This window comes from Asterias rubens, chromosome 1 (assembly GCF_902459465.1).
Source record: "Asterias rubens chromosome 1, eAstRub1.3, whole genome shotgun sequence".
Lineage (NCBI taxonomy): Eukaryota > Metazoa > Echinodermata > Asteroidea > Forcipulatida > Asteriidae > Asterias > Asterias rubens.
Window position 1 is genome coordinate 27561194 of NC_047062.1, and position 23941 is coordinate 27585134.

A 23941-nucleotide genomic window follows, 5' to 3' on the forward strand; every position below is an offset into this window, starting at 1 on the left:
ACCCACCCCCAGGTTTGAACGCTGTGAACATCAGAAAAAGTGTCAATCACTTGGGACAAATATAGAGGGGACTTTTTTAAGACCTACCAACCATTCTTTGGGGATTAATTTCGGGGAAACTGGCAAGTTAATGGAGAATAAGTTAATTGAGATGAAAATAGCCCTATACATTGTGTGTGTAGGAAAACATCCATTTTGTTATGTTAGATCAGTAGCACTTTTTCACTGCGCTACGTACGTGCAAACTGTTGTACAATCTAGACGTAGATTCTCAAAACACAATCTCGTATGAGTGGAAATCAGAATGCGTGAGGGACGGACATCAATGAACAACCACTACCATTCTATACATTTTCAAATATTTTATTGAAATTTGAAGTAACTATTCTCATATAAATTATTAACAATGAACAGCAACGGTTTGCATGAATTGTCAAAAATTTCAACTTGTTAATACACTCTGGAAAAGGAAGCAAACTCGTCAAAAGTATGTGGTAAGGGGTTTGTTTGAGACGTATAGGTGAGGGACCCTCACTTTATACGTCGCATCCGAGGAAGAAAATAAAATCGTCCTTAATCATGTTCAACATTTTATATACATAATAGGATGTTTGTATTACCATTTCACGTTCAAATCTTATAGGTATTTTATGTTCCTTTTGCCAATCCCTCGCGCTTTCATGACGTGCTTTCAATTTCAGCGATTTGTGGCTAATGGCTCGGTATGGTGTGGTTTTTAAATGTTTTAAATGTGCAAATATAATCTAATAATGAAAGCTAGTTATTCCTCTTCAAAGAGGGTTCAAATTCATAAAGCCCATAATCACAGAAATATGCCAAGCACAGAAAATCAATTGCTTAGCAGACACAGTGTACCAGCCAAAATTGACATCGTTGCAACTTGTGCCCCACTCATTTTTTGCTTTTATACAGCAAAGAATTTAGCTAAGCAGTGTTTTCTCGCCTAACAGCTTTATTTAATTGTGTCCGTTTTTTTAATTATACATATATATACCTTTTGAACGATAGATGGGTACATTATGGGGTGCTGGCTTGGTTGTTTGTATGGGTTTTAAAAATGTATATATAAATGTTTTTGCCTATTTTTATAGTACTTTTGCCCGAGTTGCTCAACAGTAACTGCTCGTTGGTTTAATAATTTAAAACAATGTTTTGATGTTGCTATTTTGATTGAATTTTTGTTTTTGTAGATTCAAGTAAAAAGCAAAAAACCCTTGAATTTTAAGAGTATTGCACAAGAAATCGTTGTAATAAGAGTCTAAAAGTTGTTGCCCATCAGCCGTGTCAATTTTTTTTATTTTTTTTGGTAAGCGCTTTGCCTGTTCGCCTGCAATGCGAAATTTGTGTAGGTTTATAGATCGGGCCATGGAAATTAAAATACACACAGTGATCCCCCACATAGAGAGAGCTAAATATAGAGCTCTATGCCCCCCCCCCCCCCCCCCCCCCGCACACTGAGGATTTAACTTTATACAGAGCATTTGCGTATGATACGCTGGCTGTGGTTTGTTACAATGTATTACTTCACCTGGCAGATTCTGTTTTAAAACTTGACAGTCTTTTAAACGTGCGCGTATTATATTATCCACACAGTACAGTCAGCTTTCATTATCGATTATTTTGCTCTCCTTTTTGTGTAGAGAGCAAACTAATTCTTCAAGCAGTGTGCATATCCGCATAGTGTATACGTTTGGTATATGACTTAAAAACGGCAATACTAAACTTACGTTGTAATGGTAGCAGGAACCTTTGATAAAAATAACTGCCGGAGACTAAATAAAAAATACGACTTTGATTTTTTTTTTACTTGTTAATATTTGCGGTCAAGCTTTAATCCACGGAACTGAAGAGGGAGAGTTACGGATGTACTATCGCTAGCCTGGGTAATTTTTAAACCAAATTTGAAACGATCTTTGGATAGTTTTAGTCCTTCAGTAACCAAAGACAAAACACGACCATCAAATATATCCATTTTGATTAGTGCATTTTTATGATTAAAATAAATAGCAATGGTTTAAAAAAAAAAATCACATTGATTGTCATAATTAATCTATTGAAAGGGTTGTATTGGGTATGATCGCTACAGTAATGTTATCATCCACAAACGGATATCATTATAAATTTAATATACATGGGAGATTCACATTAATCCGTTTGGCTTTACTTAAATAAAAATGAGGTCAACATCATCAAAAGTTCAACCCTTATACGTATATTATCCATAGCTGAAAATTTGTATTTTTGTAAACAGGGGGTGTGGATATAAGAAAACAAAATCGACTTCAATTATTCATAATGTTAAGATAACTTGACCAAAAGTGTAAATTATTATTATTCGTCGCCGGGCGGGCGGACACGAAAAATATGGATTTCGATTTGTTTCAATATTATTTTAGTGTGGTTTTAAAACCAAAGACGGCACCAGAACGAAATTATGTCAAATAAATCTTTAATGAAAAAATATCGCCCGAGGTTAATTATAATACACTTAACTTTAAAGACTTACTTTGAACAAAATCAATTTACGGTCAGATGTTGATCCACGCGGTTCCGAAGAGGGAGACATACGGTCGCTAGAGTATTTTCAGAAGCAAATTGACAACGATCTTTGGATAGTTTTCTAGTCCTTCATTAACCAAAGACATAAGCACAAAAAATTCCTTTGTGATACGTACATTTTTATCAATAAACGGCGATGGTTATTAAAAACAAGTATCTTTAAAACCGACTCAAAAACAAATTGTTAATATGATTGTCATGTGTATTAATCTACCGTACCGAAGAGGAAGGGTTGGGTACGACACTCTAGAGTAATTTTATCATCCACAAACGTAGCCGTATTTTACTTCTTCAATACACTTTATGGGAGATTCACAGTAATCCGTTTGCCTTCACCTAAATAAAAATGAGGTCAACGTATATCCATACCTTAAAATTGTTTACGTTGCCGGGAGGGGGGGGGGGAGCGGGTGTAATGAAACAAAATTGAATTAAATTATATATTATTGTAAACTAAAAATGTTGTATGTTTGCCACCGGGCGAACACAACTACAATTTGTGTGGATTTCGATTGTTTTTTTTTTCCAAGAAAAAAACAACGCCGCGATCCGCAATAAAATTAACCAACTAATAAAAATGTCCTGATGCTTGAAAAACGTCACCGCAAAGTCACTTACAGTTGCCCATTTAAATATGTATACGCTTGCCTGTGCCGAACTAAATGTTAATATTTTAACAGTTTAATAGTTGGGTAATAACGTGTGATGGCGTTCCGCTTTTTTTTTGCATTAATATTATATCTCAAAAATAACAAGTTGGACACAGATCAGATTTTCGGGAGAAAAACTCAATCATGTCGAATAAATCTGTTATAAATATATAACTGCCCGTGATTATTACAACACAAGTAACTTTTAAGGCGTTACTTTCAATAAAACAAAATGAATTTGTCAAGTGTTAATGTGTTTATCTATGATACCGAAGAGGGAGAGTTAGTATGATCGCCAGAGTAATTTCAGAAGCAAATTGGCAACGATCTTTTAGTCTATGATTTCAGTAACAAAAGACAAACAACATTTCAAGCGTCAAATAATTTCCTTTGTGAAAAGTACATTTTGTTATGCTTAAAATAAACATCCATTGTTAATTAAAAACAGGTACTTTTAAAACCGACTCTTAAACAAATTGTTAATATTGATAATATTGATAATATTGATAACATTGATAATATTGTATTAATATTGTATTAGTCTACCGTACTAATCTACCGTACCGAAGAGGAAGGGTTGGGTACCATCACTAAAGTAGTTTTATCGTCAATAAACGTAGTCTAAGTCATTACTGGAGGCGATACCTATACACAAGTCAAGATGGTCGTATTGTAAAACACAATTTTCCAATTGGCTGTTGAATTTCCAATGTCATTTCAACTGGCATTAATTTGGCCAGGGGACCACCGAACCCAAAGAAAACCACAGAGACACCGCGCAACCCAGCGGCTTGTCTTTTAAGGGGAAAAAAACAAACTGGGGGGGGGGTTAAGATAAGACATGATTGGATCTCGATAAGAGTGTCAATCATATTCACAGAAAATACAGACGCAAACTTCTTAACGGTTGAACCGTGGCTGAAATTGCCCAGGCGTATATCACGTCATCACACCTCAATCGAATGAATTCCGATCACACACACAACTAGTTGCCGACACCGACTGGCATTTAATTTTACAACAAATAATACTACAGCCAGGATACACCTGCCTGGAGTATATGTGTTTTTTATATAATGACAATCCCAATCCATTTCAAGAGAATAATATATAAGCACACAAAGTAAAAAAAAAGTTGACGCCGGTGAATCATCAAAGCACCGGTGAATCACACATCATCAAAGCACCATACATTCTCGGGTAATCACGCAAAATGTCGCGTGGCGCTCCACGCGTGGGCCACGTCGTTGGTGGTCTTGGACCAAAGAAAATGGGGACCCAGACTTCTAAAAGGTTTAAGAACATTGTCTGGACTTTAACCAACTGGACACAACTCAAGCAAAATAATGCAAACTTCCAATCACAGACACAAGTTGCCGAAACCTAATCACAGACACACGATGCCGACACCTAATCACAGACCCAAGATGCCGACGTTACAAAGTAATCAACTATGTACATGTACATGTATGGCGCCGGTAAATCAGGCATAATCAAAGCACGTACATTCTCAGGAAATCACGCAAAATGTCGGTAGGGTACTGCCAGTTTAGCGCATGGCGCTCCACGCGTGGGCTTCGCGCAGATGGTATTTGACCAAAGAAAATGTGGCGACGATGCAGACTTCTCAAAGGTTGAACCAAGTTGAACATTGTCTTGGCTTATAACCAATCACAACTCAAGCAATGCCAACTTCCAATCACAGACACAAGTTGCCGACACCTAATCACAGACACAAGATGCCGACACCTAATTACAGACACAAGATGCCGACAGCGACTGGCATTTAATTTCACAACAATGAAAATACACATTGAGTCTATTTTTTTCATAATCAGACCGCCAAATTCATTTTAAAAGACCATTATTTAAACACCCAAAATAATCAACTACACATGTACATGTATGGCGCCGGTGAATCACGCAACATCAAAGCATCCTTCAATCTCAGTAATAAAGGTGAATTACACTCCAGCAAAGCAACCTTCATTATGGGGATAATCATGGGAATTGAGCGACATCAAAGCACTATTCATTCTCTCGTAATCACGCAAAATGTCGCGTGGGTTTTGCAAGTTTAGCGCGTGGCACTATACCGACGGCTATTTGACTTTTTTTTTCAAGACTTTTTTTTCAAGACATGTTATCGCGCCAACCTCCACGCCCGTTTGCGCGTGGGATTTATCGCACGGCATCTAGTTATTTTCAATCGGTACTGTATATTAAGCTTAAATTACCCATTTATGACAGAATTACGTAAAAAGTACACATTTTAAAATACACACTGTTCAGTTATTGCCAATGGCCATTTCATGTAGCTTTTAAAAGTAGTTCCAGAAACCATCCAGTCAGGCTGGTCCAGAGCAGGTTGTTTGTTTAAGGGATTAGAGGGATTATCACAGTTGGATGCAAGGACAGTGTGTTTACTTAAGGACCCTCCAAAAGTATGTGTGAAACCAGCAATATTTTTTAAAGGGCTGGACATGTCATGATCTAGTTTAAAACAATCTTATTGTCCTCAAGTATAACATGACGCCACCTTAAAGGTGCAGTTTTGTACAGGATGTACAGAGCAATAAATGCGTAGTCAAGCTGATGAAACCAAGCTTGTGTATTCCAGCTGGAATATGTTACATCCAAGATTTGAATGTCATGTCAAACACTTTGTTGTTGTTATGTAACAGAAACTTCTGTCTAGTTCTTCTTCTTTTTCTCCCCCTCGACTGTACGATAACAAAGACACACTTCAAAAGCATTCATAACCTTTAACTGGAACTAGTTGAAACCAGTTGATAAACTAGTTAAACACAGTTAAAACCAGTTGGTTTAATATGGAAAGTGGACAGAAACCAACTAGTTTATAATTTCAACCTAGTTGAACACAGTTAAACCTAGTCCAAACCAGTTGGTTAATATGGAAAATGGACGAGTTTGGTCACTTTCCAGTTGAACCAGTTGACCCCAGTTAACTAGGTTCAACTGGAATTTTGACCTGGGTTTGTACAGTTTATACATCTACATGTACATGTAACATACATGTATATGTTAATTTTGCATCCAGGATAAAGAGTTTAATTAGTTTTTCACACTTACAGATGTCTATTAGGCACTACATGTTATAAATTCATTTTGTCCTGATTATATTCTTTATATTCCTTATCCTTGATGCAAAGTAACATCTATTAAATCTAACACCTGGGAATCAAACTGCCTACATGTATATAGCCACCAGGCTACAATGTAGTTTGATTGACTTTCTGGCTGGAACTAAAGACCACTTTTGACAGATGGGGTCTTGTGATAAGCTTTCAAAGCATCTGTACATCTATAGTAGTGACCTTCCTAGTTGAGCGGTTGACCATTAGCTGTTTCAACTGTGCTGAGGTGTGAACATGGTTAGGCACAAGATATCCCTTTCTGAAATATCTGCAGACTTCTATGTCAATTTGTGTCAGTCAGGCCAAGTACAAGTTCAAACTTTACTGTATTGTGTACAATAGTACATGACCACAGGGTATCCCAATACATGTACACAGGGTATCCCAATACATGTACACAGGGTATCCCAATACATGTACACAGGGTATCCCAATACATGTACACAGGGTATCCCAATACATGTACACAGGGTATCCCAATACATGTACACAGGGTATCCCAATACATGTACACAGGGTATCCCAATACATGTACACAGGGTATCCCAATACATGTACTTGCAAAATCTAGTCATGCTTTATTTCCCTAATCTGTAAATAGCCAGGACATGGACACCACATTATAGATTGAGCTTAATGAATGGATTGTTTGTTGTTTACTGTGAGATTGAGTTGGAAAACCATTTAAATTTTACTTGGATAAGGTATTAAAGGTGTAATCGCAAACATGGGGATAGACACAAATGGGTTGGAAGTAATGACAAATTATGGGAGTTTTATCTCATAAACGATTGCATCCTGGAGTTGGAGGGCTAAGAGAACCCAAATTTTGCACGCATAACTTAAGCCCAGATGACAACGGCACACAAGTAAAATTTGATTTCCTGCTCCAATGTAAGATCATCCACTGAAAAAAACAAGCGTGAACTTACATTATAACATTATAACAAGGTGTTATGTTGCACCACAACAAATTTGATCTCCACCATGTCCATGGTACTGTTGATTTAGTAAGTGAACCAGGGATAGGTTATGATGGTTGATGCTTTTTATTATTCAATAGTTGTCACTTTTTGTTAATATTTACCTAACATATGGAAGGTATGGTACAATACTTGTTTTAAAACTATTTTTAAGAGGCATTCCTTTTTTCCAGAATAAGAGAAACAACAGCCACTTGAAATTTCAAGAGTATTTCATTTTGTACTTGAGGTTTTTTATTGATGTTTTTGAAATGTTGTTTGGTGAAAAGTTTTGATTGAGAACTTCAATAAAAGTCTCGATGCCATAGAAAAATAGTATACTGAATAGTATACTGAATCATAAATGTTTGTGTTTATATAACACCCAAGCAGATCCTTGCCATTTGATTGGAGGATTGTCCGTCACGTGTTAGCAAATTAAAGTACTATTGCACGCTACGTCACTCAGCATGCATTTTCCGTTACATCCGAAAAGTACTATTGCACGCTGAGCAAAAAACATCACTGCGTTCGCGTGTCTTTGGTAACGCAGCAGTGTTACTGCAAGGCACATACTAGCATTCGGCAACTGCGTGTCTCAAAAAATAGCTGTACAGAACGCACATTGACAAACAGGCCGACCCAAAAGAAACGGGTGTAATTTCACAATTAGCAATTGTATTGTTTTGAAACTTGTGCCCCTCCAATCAAAATGACAAAGATCTACTTGGATGTTATATAAAACAAATAATGAATGTTTTTCATTCGTGCAATAGTGCAAATATGTTCATGAGTTGTAAGATGGAATGTTCCATTTAACTCGGCTCCGCCTCGTTGAATAGAACATTCCATCTTTAAACTCGTGAACATATTCGCACCATTGCACTCATAAACATTTATTACTAGTATAATATTTGTGTTCTTGGTTAATGGTTTATTCCTTAAAGCCATTATACACTTTCGGTAAACGGTATTGTCCAAGTCCCACACTTCGTGTATCACAACTTATATATAAAACAACAAACCTGTGAAAATTTAGGCTCAATCGGTCATCGGAGTCGGGAGAAAATAACGGGAAAACCCACTCTTGTTTCCGCGCGTTTCGCCGTGTCATGACATGTGTTTAAAATAAATCCGTAATTCTCGCTAACGAGAATTTATATTGTTTTACCGTTTTCTCAAAAAGTAAAGCATTTCATGGACTAATATTTCAAGAGAAGTCTTTCACCATTACCTTCTGTAAACCCTGTGAATTATTTGTAAATCTGTGAATTTATTTTTTTTTCTGTACCAAAAGGGTCCAATGGCTTTAACTTGTGAATATGTCATTTACACTTTTTCATTAGAATCATGAATGCAATATGGGCTTCAGGAGTAAGAGCTACAGTTCCTGCTGATTATGTGAAAGTCTTTGACATTCCTGAGAATGATAAAAATGCTGTTTTAGGTAAGTTAGAGACTCCAAATAAATCCCAAGGGTTACCATTCCATGCTGCCTTACCTACTGTCTTAAGACAACAACCATATTAATATGTTAATGCATTAATCTGATTGATGTCCAAGTATTTTCCACTATTGTTCCCATTTGTTTATAAGGTTTAGCTCAGCCATCATCCGATAACTATGAACTTCCAGCAAACAGGTCACCAATTGAAAAGATACAAGGCTTCCTTTCTACGGCACAGGAAAACTGGTAAGCAGTCGTTAATTAAATTCTTAAACTGTTGCATAATTCGTCGCTCATGCCACAAAGTGACCTATCTGGCAAAACTCCCAAATTCTTGCAAATTGGTTTTTATACATATTATTAATATCCTTATAGTTTCCGTACCTAATATGTAATGAGTAGGATTTGAAACTTTGCATGGTGGAAGTACGATATGGAAAGGTTTGCGGTAATACCATGTCATCTCTAAATGAGTTGGGGTGGTTCTGAAAAGAACTGTTGGGTTTCAACTCGACATTTCGAACAGTATGCTCTGTATGTAATGTATTCATATTTATACTGATTAGTATGAACAATGTATCACTTGATTTACCTTTTTTTTCTCTCCACAAAGTGACCTATCTAAATACGTCACATTACCGACGATATACAAAGCACAACAGTGCAGTTCAGGTGCACAGGTGTGACGTTTACATTTTAGTATAGTACATGTATTTTCACCAAGTGACTTGTCGTGATAGGTCTCAATATGCATTGATTTGTACACAGAACAGAGCTCTAAAGGAAAGCCCAAGTGCTTTGTTTTTCTTTTCTTTTTTTCAATTTCACGAAGTAATATGTCTTTAGAATTAATTACTAATTAAGTTGGTTACAGGAATAAAAACACATCAGCTTTACTTTTATCTTATACAAGTTAAATAAAAATAGACAGCAGACTCCGAAACAGCAGTTTGGAAAATAGTGCAACTACAATCACAAATTCTCCAAACACGCTAGTTTTGGCTGTGGTCGAAATAGGTCACTTGAATCCTTTTTGTATAGGTAAGTAGCTCATGCATAAATGCCTAGCTGCAAGATTTCACTTGAAGTTGAATGGCCTGATTTTTGGCGAGCTGCAGAGCAGTGCGATCCTATGTAATACCAATTTCCATTTTTGGAAATATCAAAGTTTCTGATTTTAGTCTTTAAGTTAAGTTGTTTTTGGTATATACAAGCCAGAGTGAGTTTGTCATTTTTTTTTTTTTATTAAAAAAAAGTTTTTGGAATAACAAAAATGTTAAAGTTGTTTTTTCACACTAAAACGTTGACATCTGGATTTAAAAGAAACAAAGAAACAAACAAACTCAAATTGAAATCTTAAAGTTTTGAAATAATTTGTTAAAACAAAAATCAAACTCTCTGTCACTGGTTCCAGTTGAATGAGCTGAAACAATGAAAAACATAAATGATCATAACCCCAGATTGCAACGATGTACTTGTACACTGACTTGAATCTGAAGTCAAATATTGCTTCTTACATGTAAATTCATATGAAAAGAGATAACTCAAACAATTAATCACAGGTTTCAGTTGAATGAGCTAAAATAATGAAAAACATTAAAAATAATGAAAAACATATGGTTATAATTGCAATGATGTACTGACTTGAAACTTAAGTCAAACATTGCTTCTAACAAGTAGATTCATATGAAAAGATAAAACTCAAAGACTTACATGTAATCACTGGTTTCAGTTGAATGAGCTAAAGCAATGAAAACCTTAAATGTTATAACTTCATACTTGTCAACGTCCCCACCCCTTTGACAATCAGTTGATCAAATGATTGGTTTTTCTGTAAGTCATTGATTCTATCCGGTGATCGGCAGATCGCCATGGCAGCTTCGCTGTTCTAGTCTTTCTTTGTCTATGAACTAACTTGTACCTGTTTACGGAGGATGATTTTTTCAAAATTAAAGCTTTTATATTTGCCACAGACAATGCACAAATTACATGTACATGTAAAATGTAAAGCTGATGGACTTGAGATAATGTTGAGTTCCCCACAATAGTTCATTTTGTAGTTTTTTACAGATCGTTGGCAATACCTTAGATGAAATCAGGTAAAATCTGCAAAATTCAACTTCAATCAACCACAAAGTATTTATTATTTATGTTTGAAGCTTAGGTCCTAGAGTCAAAATTTCCCATAATAATACGCAATCTAAACAAAACAGTGTACATGTATTTGTTACCAACAAAATAAGTTTTGAAAGTTTTGAAAGTAATAATTTTTTTAATGCAATTTTGGCAGAAAGGAACCTTTCAAAGCTGTCTATAATGAAAAAGCTGGATAATGCAAGTAGGGAAACCATTGTAACAGACAGGAAACAATAAAACATTCTGAGTTTGTGTTTTATGTCTGGTTAGCAACAATTATTAGAACTCAAAATAACATACAATCAAGTTCTAGTTTATTCTCCAGTTTTCAATTTCAATTCAATTGTAAGTAAATTTGTTTGTTTTTAAGGTGACTTAAGGCGGTCAAACCAGACTACCAGAAGAGGGGCTGTGTAATAAAAATAATAATAATACTGCATTTGTAAAGAGCACTTAATCTGTATGACATTCAAAGGCGCTGGGCAAGAACAAGAAGAAAATTTTACTTGATATGTTTTAGGCTAATCTGAAGAGATGGGTTTTGAGAGAATGTTGGAACCGTGAGATGTCATGTGTGTCCATGAGATGTTGAGGCAGAGAGTTCCAGAGGCGGGGTGAAATGTTACTGAATGCCCTGTCCCCATAGCTGGATAAACAGGTCAGAGGAACATAGAGCATGCTGCCCGATGACCTCAGACCCGGCCTGACACTACAGGGCTGAAGCATGCTCTGTAGATACATGTAGGTAGGGGTTATTTCATGTAGAGCCTTAAATGTCAGATGGATGATCTGTGTACAACAAATAAATAAATTTTAACTAGTTATAATATCTAATAAATATATCTCAAACACACTAATTTTAACAAGTTGCGAGATGGGCAAAACTAGAGTAATAATCAACCAAATTGCTCTTTGTCATTATTCAAGTCGCAATTGTTTAAAGTTGAATGTTCTGCGTTGCTCTAATTTGATGAGCAACATGGATAAATCACAGAAATATACTCAGAATAAATCATGCTGTTTTAACTCAATGTGAAATATGCTGAATTTAAGATCTCGTAAGAGATATTCTTTTGTACATCAGGTAAGTGTATATCGCCAACAATCATTGGAAGGCAAATTCATTTGGCTAACTTAGGAACTGAAGGAAAACCAAGAACTTATAGCGCTCTACAGTGAGACCCTTCTCCCAGGTGGCTAGTGCACGAATGACTTCTTTGAAAAACCTGTGGGGCACATGTACAGCACAAAAAGAAATTGCGTTTGGAAATTCATGACCCCATTTACTTCATGTACTTCAAGCTACTTTAAAGTATGCAAATGAGATTGTTATACCGCGGTAACAAACTGTGAAGTTTGATTGGTCGAGAACCAATCTCGTGCCGTGCAACAAAAACGCATGTACCATGGCTGCACAGCGCGGCGGGTAGCATGAGTTTTGTTAACCGGTGTACATGTATTTGGGGATCGTGTTTGGGCATGACGATTTCAATTTGTGCTTGAGAAGTTCAATAATAACTCACCACAAGTACGGCGATCTGGGTTTATGGATCGGTGCTCTGTTCGTGATCTGATTACGTGAAGTGAAACGGAACTCCGAAGGACAATCCTTGGTCGGCGGTCGCGGTCGTCGTAGCGAAGTTATATAGTTTCGATGCGATATAATTAGTGTTCACACGGGGACAGACGACTGACGATGAACAATACTCAAAACAGTTAACAATAAAAAACTCCAACGACTCCTCTGTAAGGTATAAAACTGGTTGTCAAAACTGCGAGGACTTAAAAGCAAACGTGTCCGGAAATGGGGCAAACTAACCGATTTAACCAATTTACATGTGCCCAAAAGCAACCAGCGAAATATCAACGTTAAACAATGCACAAGCCGTGCACCAACAGGAACACAAAACGGGCGTTGATTGGTGGATTGCAAACACGTGATATCAATATTATTATATACATGTACTTGTAGTCACCACATGTACATTACCTTGATCGTTCCCACTGTTGGTCGATTTCCAGCGCTTAGTACGAAAATACTGTCATACTAAATGTGAATTGGAGTTGGAAGTAAGGGCTAAAACATTTTTCCAAATGTAAGAAAACAGTTAATGCTGTCACTGCAACAATCACTTTGTAACATAGTTAATTATCCCAAATCAAAGATTTTTAATATACATGTACACGATTGCATGTTATGTATGAGCGGGGGCAGTCAAGTGCACTTGACTCGAGCTTTGGTGTTTTAGAGCAGCAGAGTGTGGGTTCCAGTCCTGAAGCAAGACACTTAACCATTAATGCTTGTCATTCAGATGGAACGAGTGTGTTGTGTAATAAACATGAAGGGACCCTGTTACACTTGTCTTTTAGAAAAGGGGTTTGCCCCTGTGTTTCTGGCAGTGGCTGCTGAATGCACCGCAGCACCTTGTAAAACAAAAGAAGGGGCTACATAAACCGGTGTCATGTTTCAAAAAATGAAGAACAAAAAAACGTCTTAAAATGTTTCTGTTTGTTCAAGTACCTTGAGTATTCGAGTGCTATAATTTCTGTTTTTTTCTACTAAACATCTTAAAGACAGTAGACACTATTGGTAATTGTCAAAGACCAGTCTTCTCACTTCCTGTATCGCAACATATGCATGAAATAACCTGTGAAAATTTGAGCTCAATCGGTCATCGAAGTTGCAAGATAATAATGAAAGAAAAAAACACCCTTGTCACACGAAGTTGTGCGCTTTCTGATGCTTGATTTCGTGTCCTCAAATTCTAAACTTGAGGTCTCGAAATCAAATTCATGGAAAATAACTTCTTTCTCGAAAACTACGTCACTTCAGAGAGACCCATTTCTCACAATGTTTTATACTATCAACCTCTCCCCATTACTCATTACTAATTGAGGTTTTATGCTGATAATTATTTTGAGTAAATACCAATAGTGTCCACTGTTTGACCACTTTGTTTTCTGGTTTGCAGTCCAAGCAAAAGCAAGTATGTATTCTTTATAGCCTCTACATTGTGTCATGAGGTAATTTTGTTTTGCACATTTTATTGAGGTGTTTTTCTCTTGTTTTCAAATTGTAGCTGTCATGTATTGGCTTGTGCGTTTGACAACATGGGATATGAGTTATATGTATCTGATGACTTCATTAAGCAGCTTTTGGACTCTATATTTGTGATGATAAGCCACGCATCAAACAACAGACTCAGGCCAATCCTTCATATCCTTTTAAAATTCAAATCATTTATCAAAGGTTTTCTTCTTCTGTGAGCTATAATGTTTTAAGCCAGGAAGGTGAGGAATCACAGGAAAGGGGGGTGCAGAAAAATTCTGGTTGGGGTTACGTTGGTGGGGAGCAAGGGGAAAAGGGGCAGGGGACGAGAGACGAGAAACTGGGCCTGGGGATTGGGAAATGGAAGCGTGAGGACGGGGGCAGAAAGTTTAGAACACATGGATATTGAATGCAGTTAACAAGACACAGAAATAGAACCTATTGGGCCTGGAAACATGTGATGGGGCACTGGAGAGGGAAACCAGAGGCACAGGAACGGGGACAGAATTATGGGAGTACGGATCTATCTATTTATCTATCGGAATGCAGAAGTCTGTCGGCATATAGAATTGATTGTCCCGTTCTCGTATGAGGTCCCCTAGGCAAGCTTGATATTTAGGTGTAGCGGAGGCTTCCACCCTGTCGAAAGGGTTCAGATGGCTGGTTTTGTGTGTTTAGGAAGGTAGCGAGAGGCACCTCAGGTCTGTGAAGCGAAGGTCCAATTAAACGAAGGCGGCTTCTCAGCAGGGTTGTTGTGGCAGGTGCTATGCGTGTGCGAGCATATAAGTCTTTGTTAGACAGCTGAGTTGGAAAGTGCACACCAAGGCTGTAACACATGAGAGCGCTGTGAGAAGCGTCAAGATTCTTGGCATTTGTGTCGGTAAACGCTAGAGCTTCACAGCTGTACAACAGCACTGTCTCGACCGTGGACTTGAAGAGCTGCATTTTGGCTTTATCGCTGGCTACCCCATCCCACATAGGTGTGAGTTTTTGTGCAGCGATCCATGCCAGCTGATGCTGTTGCTGAATGGCACTTCGGCTATCTGCAATATGCATCCCGGGTAGCAAAAGTTGACTCGACACAAGCTGCGAGAGGGGCGCCTGCTGTTTTACAGATGGTAGTGTATGGAATGTCTCCAATGTACATGAACTTCGTCTTGCTGGCATTCAGACGCAGACCTTCATGTACTTTGGCTGTTGCTGCCTCAAAGCGATGGCGTTGGCGTTGGGCTACATCCGGATCAGCAGAAATCAGTGCCGCGTCATCAGCGTATGCAAGTGCAGGGATTTTTACCCCTGTCCGTCGTACCGACATACGTCTCCTCACAGTGTAGGCATCTTCTAGGGTCAGTGAATTACGTAATATGTAGTCCATGACGATGACAAACAAGTAGGGCGCCAACGTATCTTATCTTTAATAAAGTCACAACCACATAAACTAAACTGTACCAAAATCCTCTAGTAATAGCTGAAATAATGTTCTGTTAAAGAGGGCTCCAAACTCAAATTAAAGTTGTTTAGTCCAAAAGTATTAAATTGTGCATTCAAATGGTGTTAAATACCACTATGTTTCATAACCTTTAAGTGCATTTTTTGTCCACAACCATGTACGTTTGATAATGTCGCAATTCTGATATATGGTCTGTACGTTTTAGTATCAGAGAATTTTCACTTCATTCCTACATTCTGATGATATTCAATTAAGATGGGTGAATCACAATTCTCAATCCTGACCTTGGAGCCCCTTCTCCAATTCGATACTAAAAGAATTTTGTATGTATGATCTGGCCTTCAAATTATCGCTACCTAAAGTTGTTCTTAAGCTCAAGTCGGTTGAATATTTATGACTGTAGTTCTAAACTGTTTTTTAAAAAAGATTTTGGGTTGAACAAAGAAAGTGTAATCTCTCAAATCATATTCAGGGGTGATGATTTCTGCTCTAATCTAAAACAGAAATTAATACATCCTTAACATTTCATGTATGTGTATTTCTGAAGTCTTTAGTACAGCATTGTCCTGCTGATTGTCAAGAACATGTGCTGCTACCAGTACTGAACTGCTTGTGCAACTTCATGTTTCAGAGACTGAGTTCACAGTGGGAAATGATGAATGAACAATTAATTGCAGGGTATGTAGTTCAGTCTTTTGGTTATTGTTGTAGTTTAGTGTGCATGTCTTAAAAGAGTCAGCCACAGGGAGTACATGTACAGTGTACATGAGGAACATGTATCTTGATTTGTTCGTTCGTTCGTTCGTTCGTTCGTTCGTTCGTTCATTCGTTCGTTCGTTCGTTCGATCGTTCGTTCGTTCGTTCGTTCGTTCGTTCGTTCGTTCGTTCGTTCAATCGTTCGTTTGTTGTTTTGTTTGTTTGTTTGGTTTGTTTGTTTGGTTTATTTGTTTGTTTTGTTTTGTTTTGTTTTGTTTTTGGTTTTGGTTTTGTTTTAGTTTTTTGGTTTTTATTTGTTTGTTTTGTTTGTGTGTTTGTGTGTATGTTTGTTTGTTTGTTTGTTTGTTTTTCTGTCTGTTTGTCTGTTTGTTTGTTTGCATAATGTCATTTAAGCCATGTTTTGTATTTGTATTTTTTTTTAGTAATGTGCTCAAGAGTTTGTAAGGTTTGTATCATATGTTTCTGTCAATGTGTTATGTTTTACAATATAGTGAGAGTTCAGAAAGCGGAGAGGCTAACCAAGAATCTCAAGAGATACTTGATGAGATGTTTCTTCGTTTGATTACAAGGGACTACCTGGATCTGTTAGGTAAGATTTAGTTGTTTAATTTGTTTAGCTGTTTCGTAGCGCAGCGCAGCGAAACAGCTATTGTTTTTGTTAGATTTTTTTATTTGAACTCTTCAGAACTTTTTTTCTAAGTGCCGATTTGCAATGTTCCTAAGAGCAATTGCAACAAAATTTTCAGTGATGAAGGGCATTGGTGCAAGGAGGGTTGTAAAAGAAATTTGTCATGATGACGTCATCACCGGTCACGTGACGTCATCTTAAAGCCTACGGAAAATGTTGGTAAAATGTTTAAGCATTTTATGTAAAAAAATCCAGCTTAACAATTGAAAATGTTCTTACAATAAGTACTGCTATGTTTTCAGTGCTGTTAAAGAGAGCATTTCAGCAGTATTCATATTTTCTTTCTCTTTTTTGATTGTAATCACCTATTTTTAAAATGGAGTGTACCCAAACAGCGCTAGCAAATTATTGCGCAATACCCCTTCCGCCCACCCCCCATTTTATTTTTTATTAGCCGTTTCGTAGCGAAACAGCTCTTGTTTTTATTAAGGTTTTTTTTTTTTTTTTGCTGTTTGCAAAGTGCAGCGAAACAGCTCTTGTTTCGTAGCGCAGCGCAGCGAAACAGCTCTTGTTTTTGTTAAAGTTTTTTTCATCTTCGGAAATAGTTTTTATAAGTTCTGTTTTGCAATGTTTCCAAAGAGCAATTGCAATGAAACTTTCAGTGATGAAAGGTTTTGGTGCAATGATCATTACAAAACAAGGATGTCATTATGACATGATCAGAAATCACGTGACGTCATCTTAAAGGTGTTGTGTTTTAAATGTTTGAAAATTTATAACAAATTAGCCACACGAGACCGTATTGGGGAGGGATAAATTAGATCTTCATTTTGTTTCGAGTGCGTGACCTCACATGACCTCTACTTCCGGTCGAAACAGGAAGTGCCCCTTTAATTCAAAAGTGGCAAAAGGTATCAAGTTGCTTTTTAAGGACGTAAGTGTTTCGCAAGGGTGGACTGTTAAACAAATATATTGATGACGTCACTAGTTGCAAGAGCGCCCTCTAGCGGCAGGTTTAAAACTCTTCGAAATGGACTTTTTGAAGATTTGTGTGGTGAAGTGTTTTGTAATCACTTCAAGTTTTACACACACGTTAACTGTCAGGCAGCCATCATATGTGTGAAGTTTCAGATCAATGACGTCATCGGGGGGTTATGTGACGCGGCCTCAAAGGTGCACTTTTTGAACTACATGTAATATAACTCCCTAAGTATTTATGCGATCATGTTGAAACTTGGTAGATTGTTGGATATTGACAAGTTCTTTTGAAATGTGAAATGACGTCATGATGAAGTCATCACTTTATTTTTTACGATTTTTTTAATTTTTGCACCTTTAACACATAAACTGCTATCTGAACATGGTATAATCCAATTAATTTTTTATTTATGCCACATTTGGCAAATTGCTTTAAATACCCAACAAATTTAAACTTCAGTTGAGAAATTTGAAAATTTTATTAACGAAACAGCTCTGCATTTGTGCACAAATGCAATTTAGCTCTAGTTTATTATTGTTTTTTTTATTTGTCATCTTCAGAACTAATTTTCATAAGTGCCGCTTTGCGTTGTTTGCGTTGTTCCTAAAGAGCAATTGCAATGAAACTTTCAGTGATGAAAGGTATTGGTGCAGTGATCATTACAAAACAAGGATGTCATTATGACATCATCAGAAGTCACGTGACGTCATCTTAACGTGTTGTGTTTTAAATGTTTTAAAATTTATAACAAATCAGCCACAAGAGACCATAGGTTTCTGTTTGCGGGATTGGCGAGGGATAAATCAGGTCTTCATTTTGTTTCGAGTGCGTGACCTCACATGACCTCTGCTTCCGGTCGAAACAGGAAGTGCCCCTTTAGTTCAAAAGTGGCAAAAGGTATCAAGTTGCTTTCAACGATGTTAGTGCCTGGCAAGGGTGGGCAGTTAACAAAATATATCAATGACGTCACAAAATGCAAAAGCGCCCTCTAGCGGCATGTTGAAAACGCTTTCAAATGGACTTTTTGAAGATGTGTGTGGTGAAGTTTTTTGTAATCACCTCAAAATTTACACACATGTTGATCGTCAGGCAGCCGTCATTTGTGTGAAGTTTCAGATCGATGACGTCACTAGAGGTCACGTGACGTGGCATTAAAGGTGCACTTTTTGAAATCGTATAATCTCCCGAAACAATTATGCGATTAGGTTGTAACTTGATGGAATGTTGGATACTGGCAAGTTCGTGTAAATTGTGAGATGACGTCATGATGATGTCATCACATTATTTTTTATGATTTTTTTTTCCATAAATTGCTATCTGAACATAGTTTAATCCTAATTATTTGTTTAAATAGGCTGTGAAAATGTTATTCATGAAACAGCTCTACATTTGTGCACAAATGCAATTGTAGCTCTATTTTTTTTAAGTTTTTTTTTACTTGACCGACACTTTCTTTATCACAAAAACGTGTGTGAATTCACCGTATCACCACGCAACAGTCAATTGTACGTTGAGTTCATGCTACCTGCTGACGACGATAGTGATAAATTTTGCAGTGTTTTTACAGTGTGATATGCTAAGCTGTGAATGTGCATCGCAAACATGTTTTTGATTGAACAAAAATAAAGGAAAAAAAAGCACACAATAACTTTTCGATAGCATGTCGGCCCGCTGGCGAATGGCCAAACAAACAGCAACGCGAGGATATAGCAAAAGTGTACATACCTGCCAACTGTCCTGGTTTTCCCGGGACAGTTCCGGTTTCTGAGTTTTGAAGACCCTAAAATTCGGGAATGTCCCGATATCTCAACTTTCCCAATATTTTATTTTTAAGAAGTTGAAAAATTACTGGTTGTCACCACTTTCCACAATATTATACAAAAAGAATTAATGAGTGATGACCCCGAGTAAACTAAATAAAATACAAGAAGAAATGACTACATGAGACCATGTTGAATTTAGATAATATATTTACAACAACAATTATTTACAATCATGTACAACATTCAGTGGGTAAATCGAAGTAATCATTGCTTAAACCCACAGTCAATTAAATCACTTAATTCAGTTGGCTAAAGCAATATAAAAATCAAGCAATAGTCCCATCTATAAACAGTACTTCACAAATCACTTGCTTGTCTCCTCATCAACTGAGTTTCTTCATTCGAAGCCTCCGTTTCTCAGTGTATGGGTTTACTCATCCAGTAACCCCAACAAATATGTACAATCAATTAACGAATAAAAATTACTGATACTTCAAATTACGGTAGCTCGTCTCTAGTCTCTAGTCTCCCTGTACGTTCATGTACGATGAATGGCACGATGAGTGGCACGCAGTCTAGTAACAAATGACATCCCACAGATGACGTTAGGTCTAGTCTCCACTTCAGTAGTTCAGCGGCCCTCGGCTTTCAGTTCATCCTCAAAATAGGGAATCTCATGATGGGAGATTGAAGCCCCAAATAATGGCCATCTAAACAGTAAAATAATAACCAAAATCCTTGCAAGCTTTTTGGATATATCTCAATATAAATAATACAGAGAATGAATGCCATTGAATGAATTCACAAAGCAGTAACCACCAATGTTCACAAATAGTCTCCGTAAGATAATCTCTGTAAATTCTGAAGAACTTCTGAATTTCCCTTTGCCAACAGCAAACTTCATAATTCAATCTATACTTCAATCTAACGATGTCTGCCCATTCAAAAATGTCCATGCCAATATGCAACTTTAGCAGAGTATCAAAAGTATACAGTGTTCTTTACACATCAGAAAAAAATACAATATTAATCATCAAACAAAGCTTACGGCTATTGTGCAGGTGAACTAACTTGTGGTGTCTCCAGGCTGAGTGTTGCTGTGTCGACCGGGGTTAAGAAGAATCGTATCTATGGCTCTGTTTTGCCAATAGTTCTTTTATCACATATCAACAAGACAGAATTCTTGTCGATCGTCTACCTGTTGCTTCAGGAAGCTTCACGCAGTTGGTACGGTCTCTAGCTCATCACCATCAAATCATGCTTTCGGATCACTGATCAAAATCGTTCTGATCCAAAACTAACATTCAATTTCACTAGCAAAATCATTCACTCCTAAACGCCCAAAATCAACAACAGAACAAACACCAACAAACGATAGACTAAACAACAACAATAACAGAACTAAACGGGGACAATAACCACGGCCGATGTATTACACAATATACTGTGACAACGAAAAAGCGTCCTGTGTTACACAAAAAAAAGCACTGGAAAAATACAGGAGGGTGCAGTTTCTAGCAGCGGCAAATTTAAACGCGCGCGATTGGCTTCTGGCTATACGTCATGCGAGAAGGCTAAACCAATGTGTTGCAGGGGTGGCTAAAGAACAGTAAAAATAATTTAAACGCAGCGCGATCATGACACTGGTGAACAACTGAAAACAAGTCTAGTTGTATCTAAGAGTAAAACGATGGTTCCTTGTCGCAATAATTATGGGGCACAGTGGTAAAATCCATGTTTTAAATCTTGTAAAATGGTTTGACAAGTCTTGATTTGCGCTATATTTAATGTGGCCGCGATCGCCCGCGAATATATTAATGCATGCACTGGTTGTACTATAAGCCCTCTCTAAATGCAAGATGGTGGATTGGACGGCCTTGTAGCTTAGAGACGATCTTTTCACAAGAAACAAAACTCACTTTTCACAAGAAAAAAAATCAATTTTTAAACTGAGATGGAACTTAAAACTTAAGAAAATTCTCTTTTGGCTAATACTTTATAGTTGTATGCATCTTTTGTGGATTTTAAGTTTATTTTGGAGGAGTTGACGGCGAGTTGATGGCATCAAGTTGGCGGTAAGTAATTGGACCCTATTTCCCAATGTGCGTTGCTGACCGATCGAACATTATTTTACAAAAGAAGTTTTTATCATAACTGATCCTTAAATTATGAAGCCATGAATCAAAATGGTTGTTGGCTAAAAAAAGAATTATCATCGGCAGAAGTAACAGGGTAAATCGTCAAAAAAAGTGGGGTTTGTTTTTTCCCCTGTTTTTAAAGTAATTTTAAAAACAATTATGTTTGCATTAGTGTTACAAGTGGTTAAGTAAACAAGATATTGCAGGCGACCCAAAGTTTGACCCCCAAAATAGTAAAGTATACAGTTTCCGATGTTCATCTCCGCGACCAAAAAAAATCGGTCCAGATTTGTCCATATTTCTGGGATACCAATGTTGGCAGATATGAGTGTAGAAACAAAAACAAATTTTATTGGCACAGAAACATAGGTTTCATATAAAGAAACCAGTGAATTAAAAGGTATGTGCTAGTTGTTGTTTTGACTTAAATGTATCAAAATACCTTCATTATCTTGCCAAGCATGCATCATTGCCAAAAAGTACCTTGTTCCCCAATTTTAAAACTAAAATCCAGCCATAAACGCCCCAAGTTCTGTTTGTGTTGGAGAAAGGGGACATTTCGACCCCACTCATCAGCACCTTTCGCACATAAACAGTTTTTTTAAACACTTTGTACCGATTTCAACTACCGTTAGCGAACCAATGGGAGACTTTCCATTCTCCCTAAGTCACCGAGAGAGGGCGCTCATTACCGGGTAAACTCTAGAAAAAAATGGCGTCTTCATTCTTTGTTTACACTTACGTATCGACGAAGGTTTTCGACTTTGTATAACTTGCTTCTCTAATCAAATTATGCCTAATACTGGGTGTGCAGTGCCGCAGTGTGCGGGAAGAGGTGGATATGAATTTCCAAAGGAAAGAAAGAGGTGCAATGCTTGGCGAGTGGCCATAAGACGAGTGAACGATGACACAGGACGATCATGGTGGCCATTGCTTAGTGATGTCGTCTGCGCAGAACACTTCACAACATCAGACTATCAGCAGTTTGGAAAGTCCGGTAAGTTACTTAATTTTTCGAGATTTAGGCCTTGACTGGCCTCCCATACTCTGACTCAAACATTTATGCGAACGTAGGCCTTTCAAAGCTTTCTAACCTTCATAACATTTCAATTTTCATAGCATCCAAAATTGACTAGAGACTAAGTAAAGAAGAGTACTAACAAAAGTGACAATAAGTAGGCAGGCCTGTTAGTGTTACTGTTAATGTTACTTGTATAATGTACTATTTATCCCGATGCAAAATTAACATCTATTGTATAATGTAGTTGTAATTTGTCCTGGGCAGGGGTAAACATTGTACTGTAGGCCTATAGGCTATAGCTATGTAACGTTAGGCCTATGGTGGCTATAATAATGTAAAAAAAGAACCATTATTTCTACCCATTTTCTCAAAGTTTGGTCTAGTTTGGCCTTTGGGTTTGTTCCTAATCCTCGCGGCTCAGATTTGTCTGGTTTTTTTTTCTTCAAATCTGAGTTTACTGCTAAATTTTTGAGAGCCACATTTTAAATTTGTTGATGCATGAGTATGACTTTGGTTTACATACATGTTTGAATCCTTTTTGTTACCTAGAATTTGAAATCTGCATGCAGGGGTTTTTACCCCTGTGCCTCTCGTCCACAGTGTACACATTAGCAGCCCTGATGTGAGTGCACCATTCACCTCCCATCAGCACTTTTGAATGGCTATGCCAGATATTGCTGTCGTTATTATAATTATTGATTACCCTAACTGCAATATTTGTATAATTTTATGAAAATATGCAAACAGTAGAGTGAACGATGGCTGTATGATTCTCAAACTGGTAGGGGGCAGTTGTGACTTGTCATTGTGATACCATTTTAATGGGTGGGGGGGGGCATGCTTCCCTGGCTCCGCCGCTGTTGATTAGAGTTGGGTCTCGGAAGCTACATGTAAGAACCACCCATCGTGAGACTACATTTTGCACAATACTCCTCAAAAGCTTACCAAACAAAGATGTAAATAAACTGTCCATTTACAACTTCTTTACACTTTATTTTTTTTTGGGTCAGGTCTAAAATTGCAACGAAGGAGGCTGAAACCAGATGCTGTTCCTAGCCAGTTCTCATGGACAAAGCAACCAACTTCAGCAGATGTCTCGAGGACAAAACGCTATACAGAATGCTGTGTAAAGAGAGAGGGTACCTGTGAGGGTTCTGATGAGTTGTCTATGGATGTTGATGTTAACTGTGATCTGGACATTGCAATGGAGGTAAATGTGAACAGTGAAAATAACCAGGCCATCCAGACAGACCTGCAAGAGAC

The 23941-nt window shown here is 37.3% G+C and overlaps 1 protein-coding gene across 1 annotated transcript in view; it reads left to right on the plus strand.

The window, feature by feature from the left end:
- The window catches only part of LOC117291901 (exportin-5-like), a 123862-nt gene that overhangs the window by 98970 nt on the left and 951 nt on the right, over positions 1 to 23941 (plus strand). Inside the window, exons 18-24 of the mRNA XM_033773944.1 lie at positions 8697 to 8797; positions 8947 to 9043; positions 14014 to 14150; positions 15966 to 16110; positions 16641 to 16738; positions 22472 to 22654; positions 23689 to 23888. Of these exons, the coding sequence (XP_033629835.1) occupies positions 8697 to 8797; positions 8947 to 9043; positions 14014 to 14150; positions 15966 to 16110; positions 16641 to 16738; positions 22472 to 22654; positions 23689 to 23888 (961 nt within the window). The remainder of the gene's footprint in view (positions 1 to 8696; positions 8798 to 8946; positions 9044 to 14013; positions 14151 to 15965; positions 16111 to 16640; positions 16739 to 22471; positions 22655 to 23688; positions 23889 to 23941) is intronic.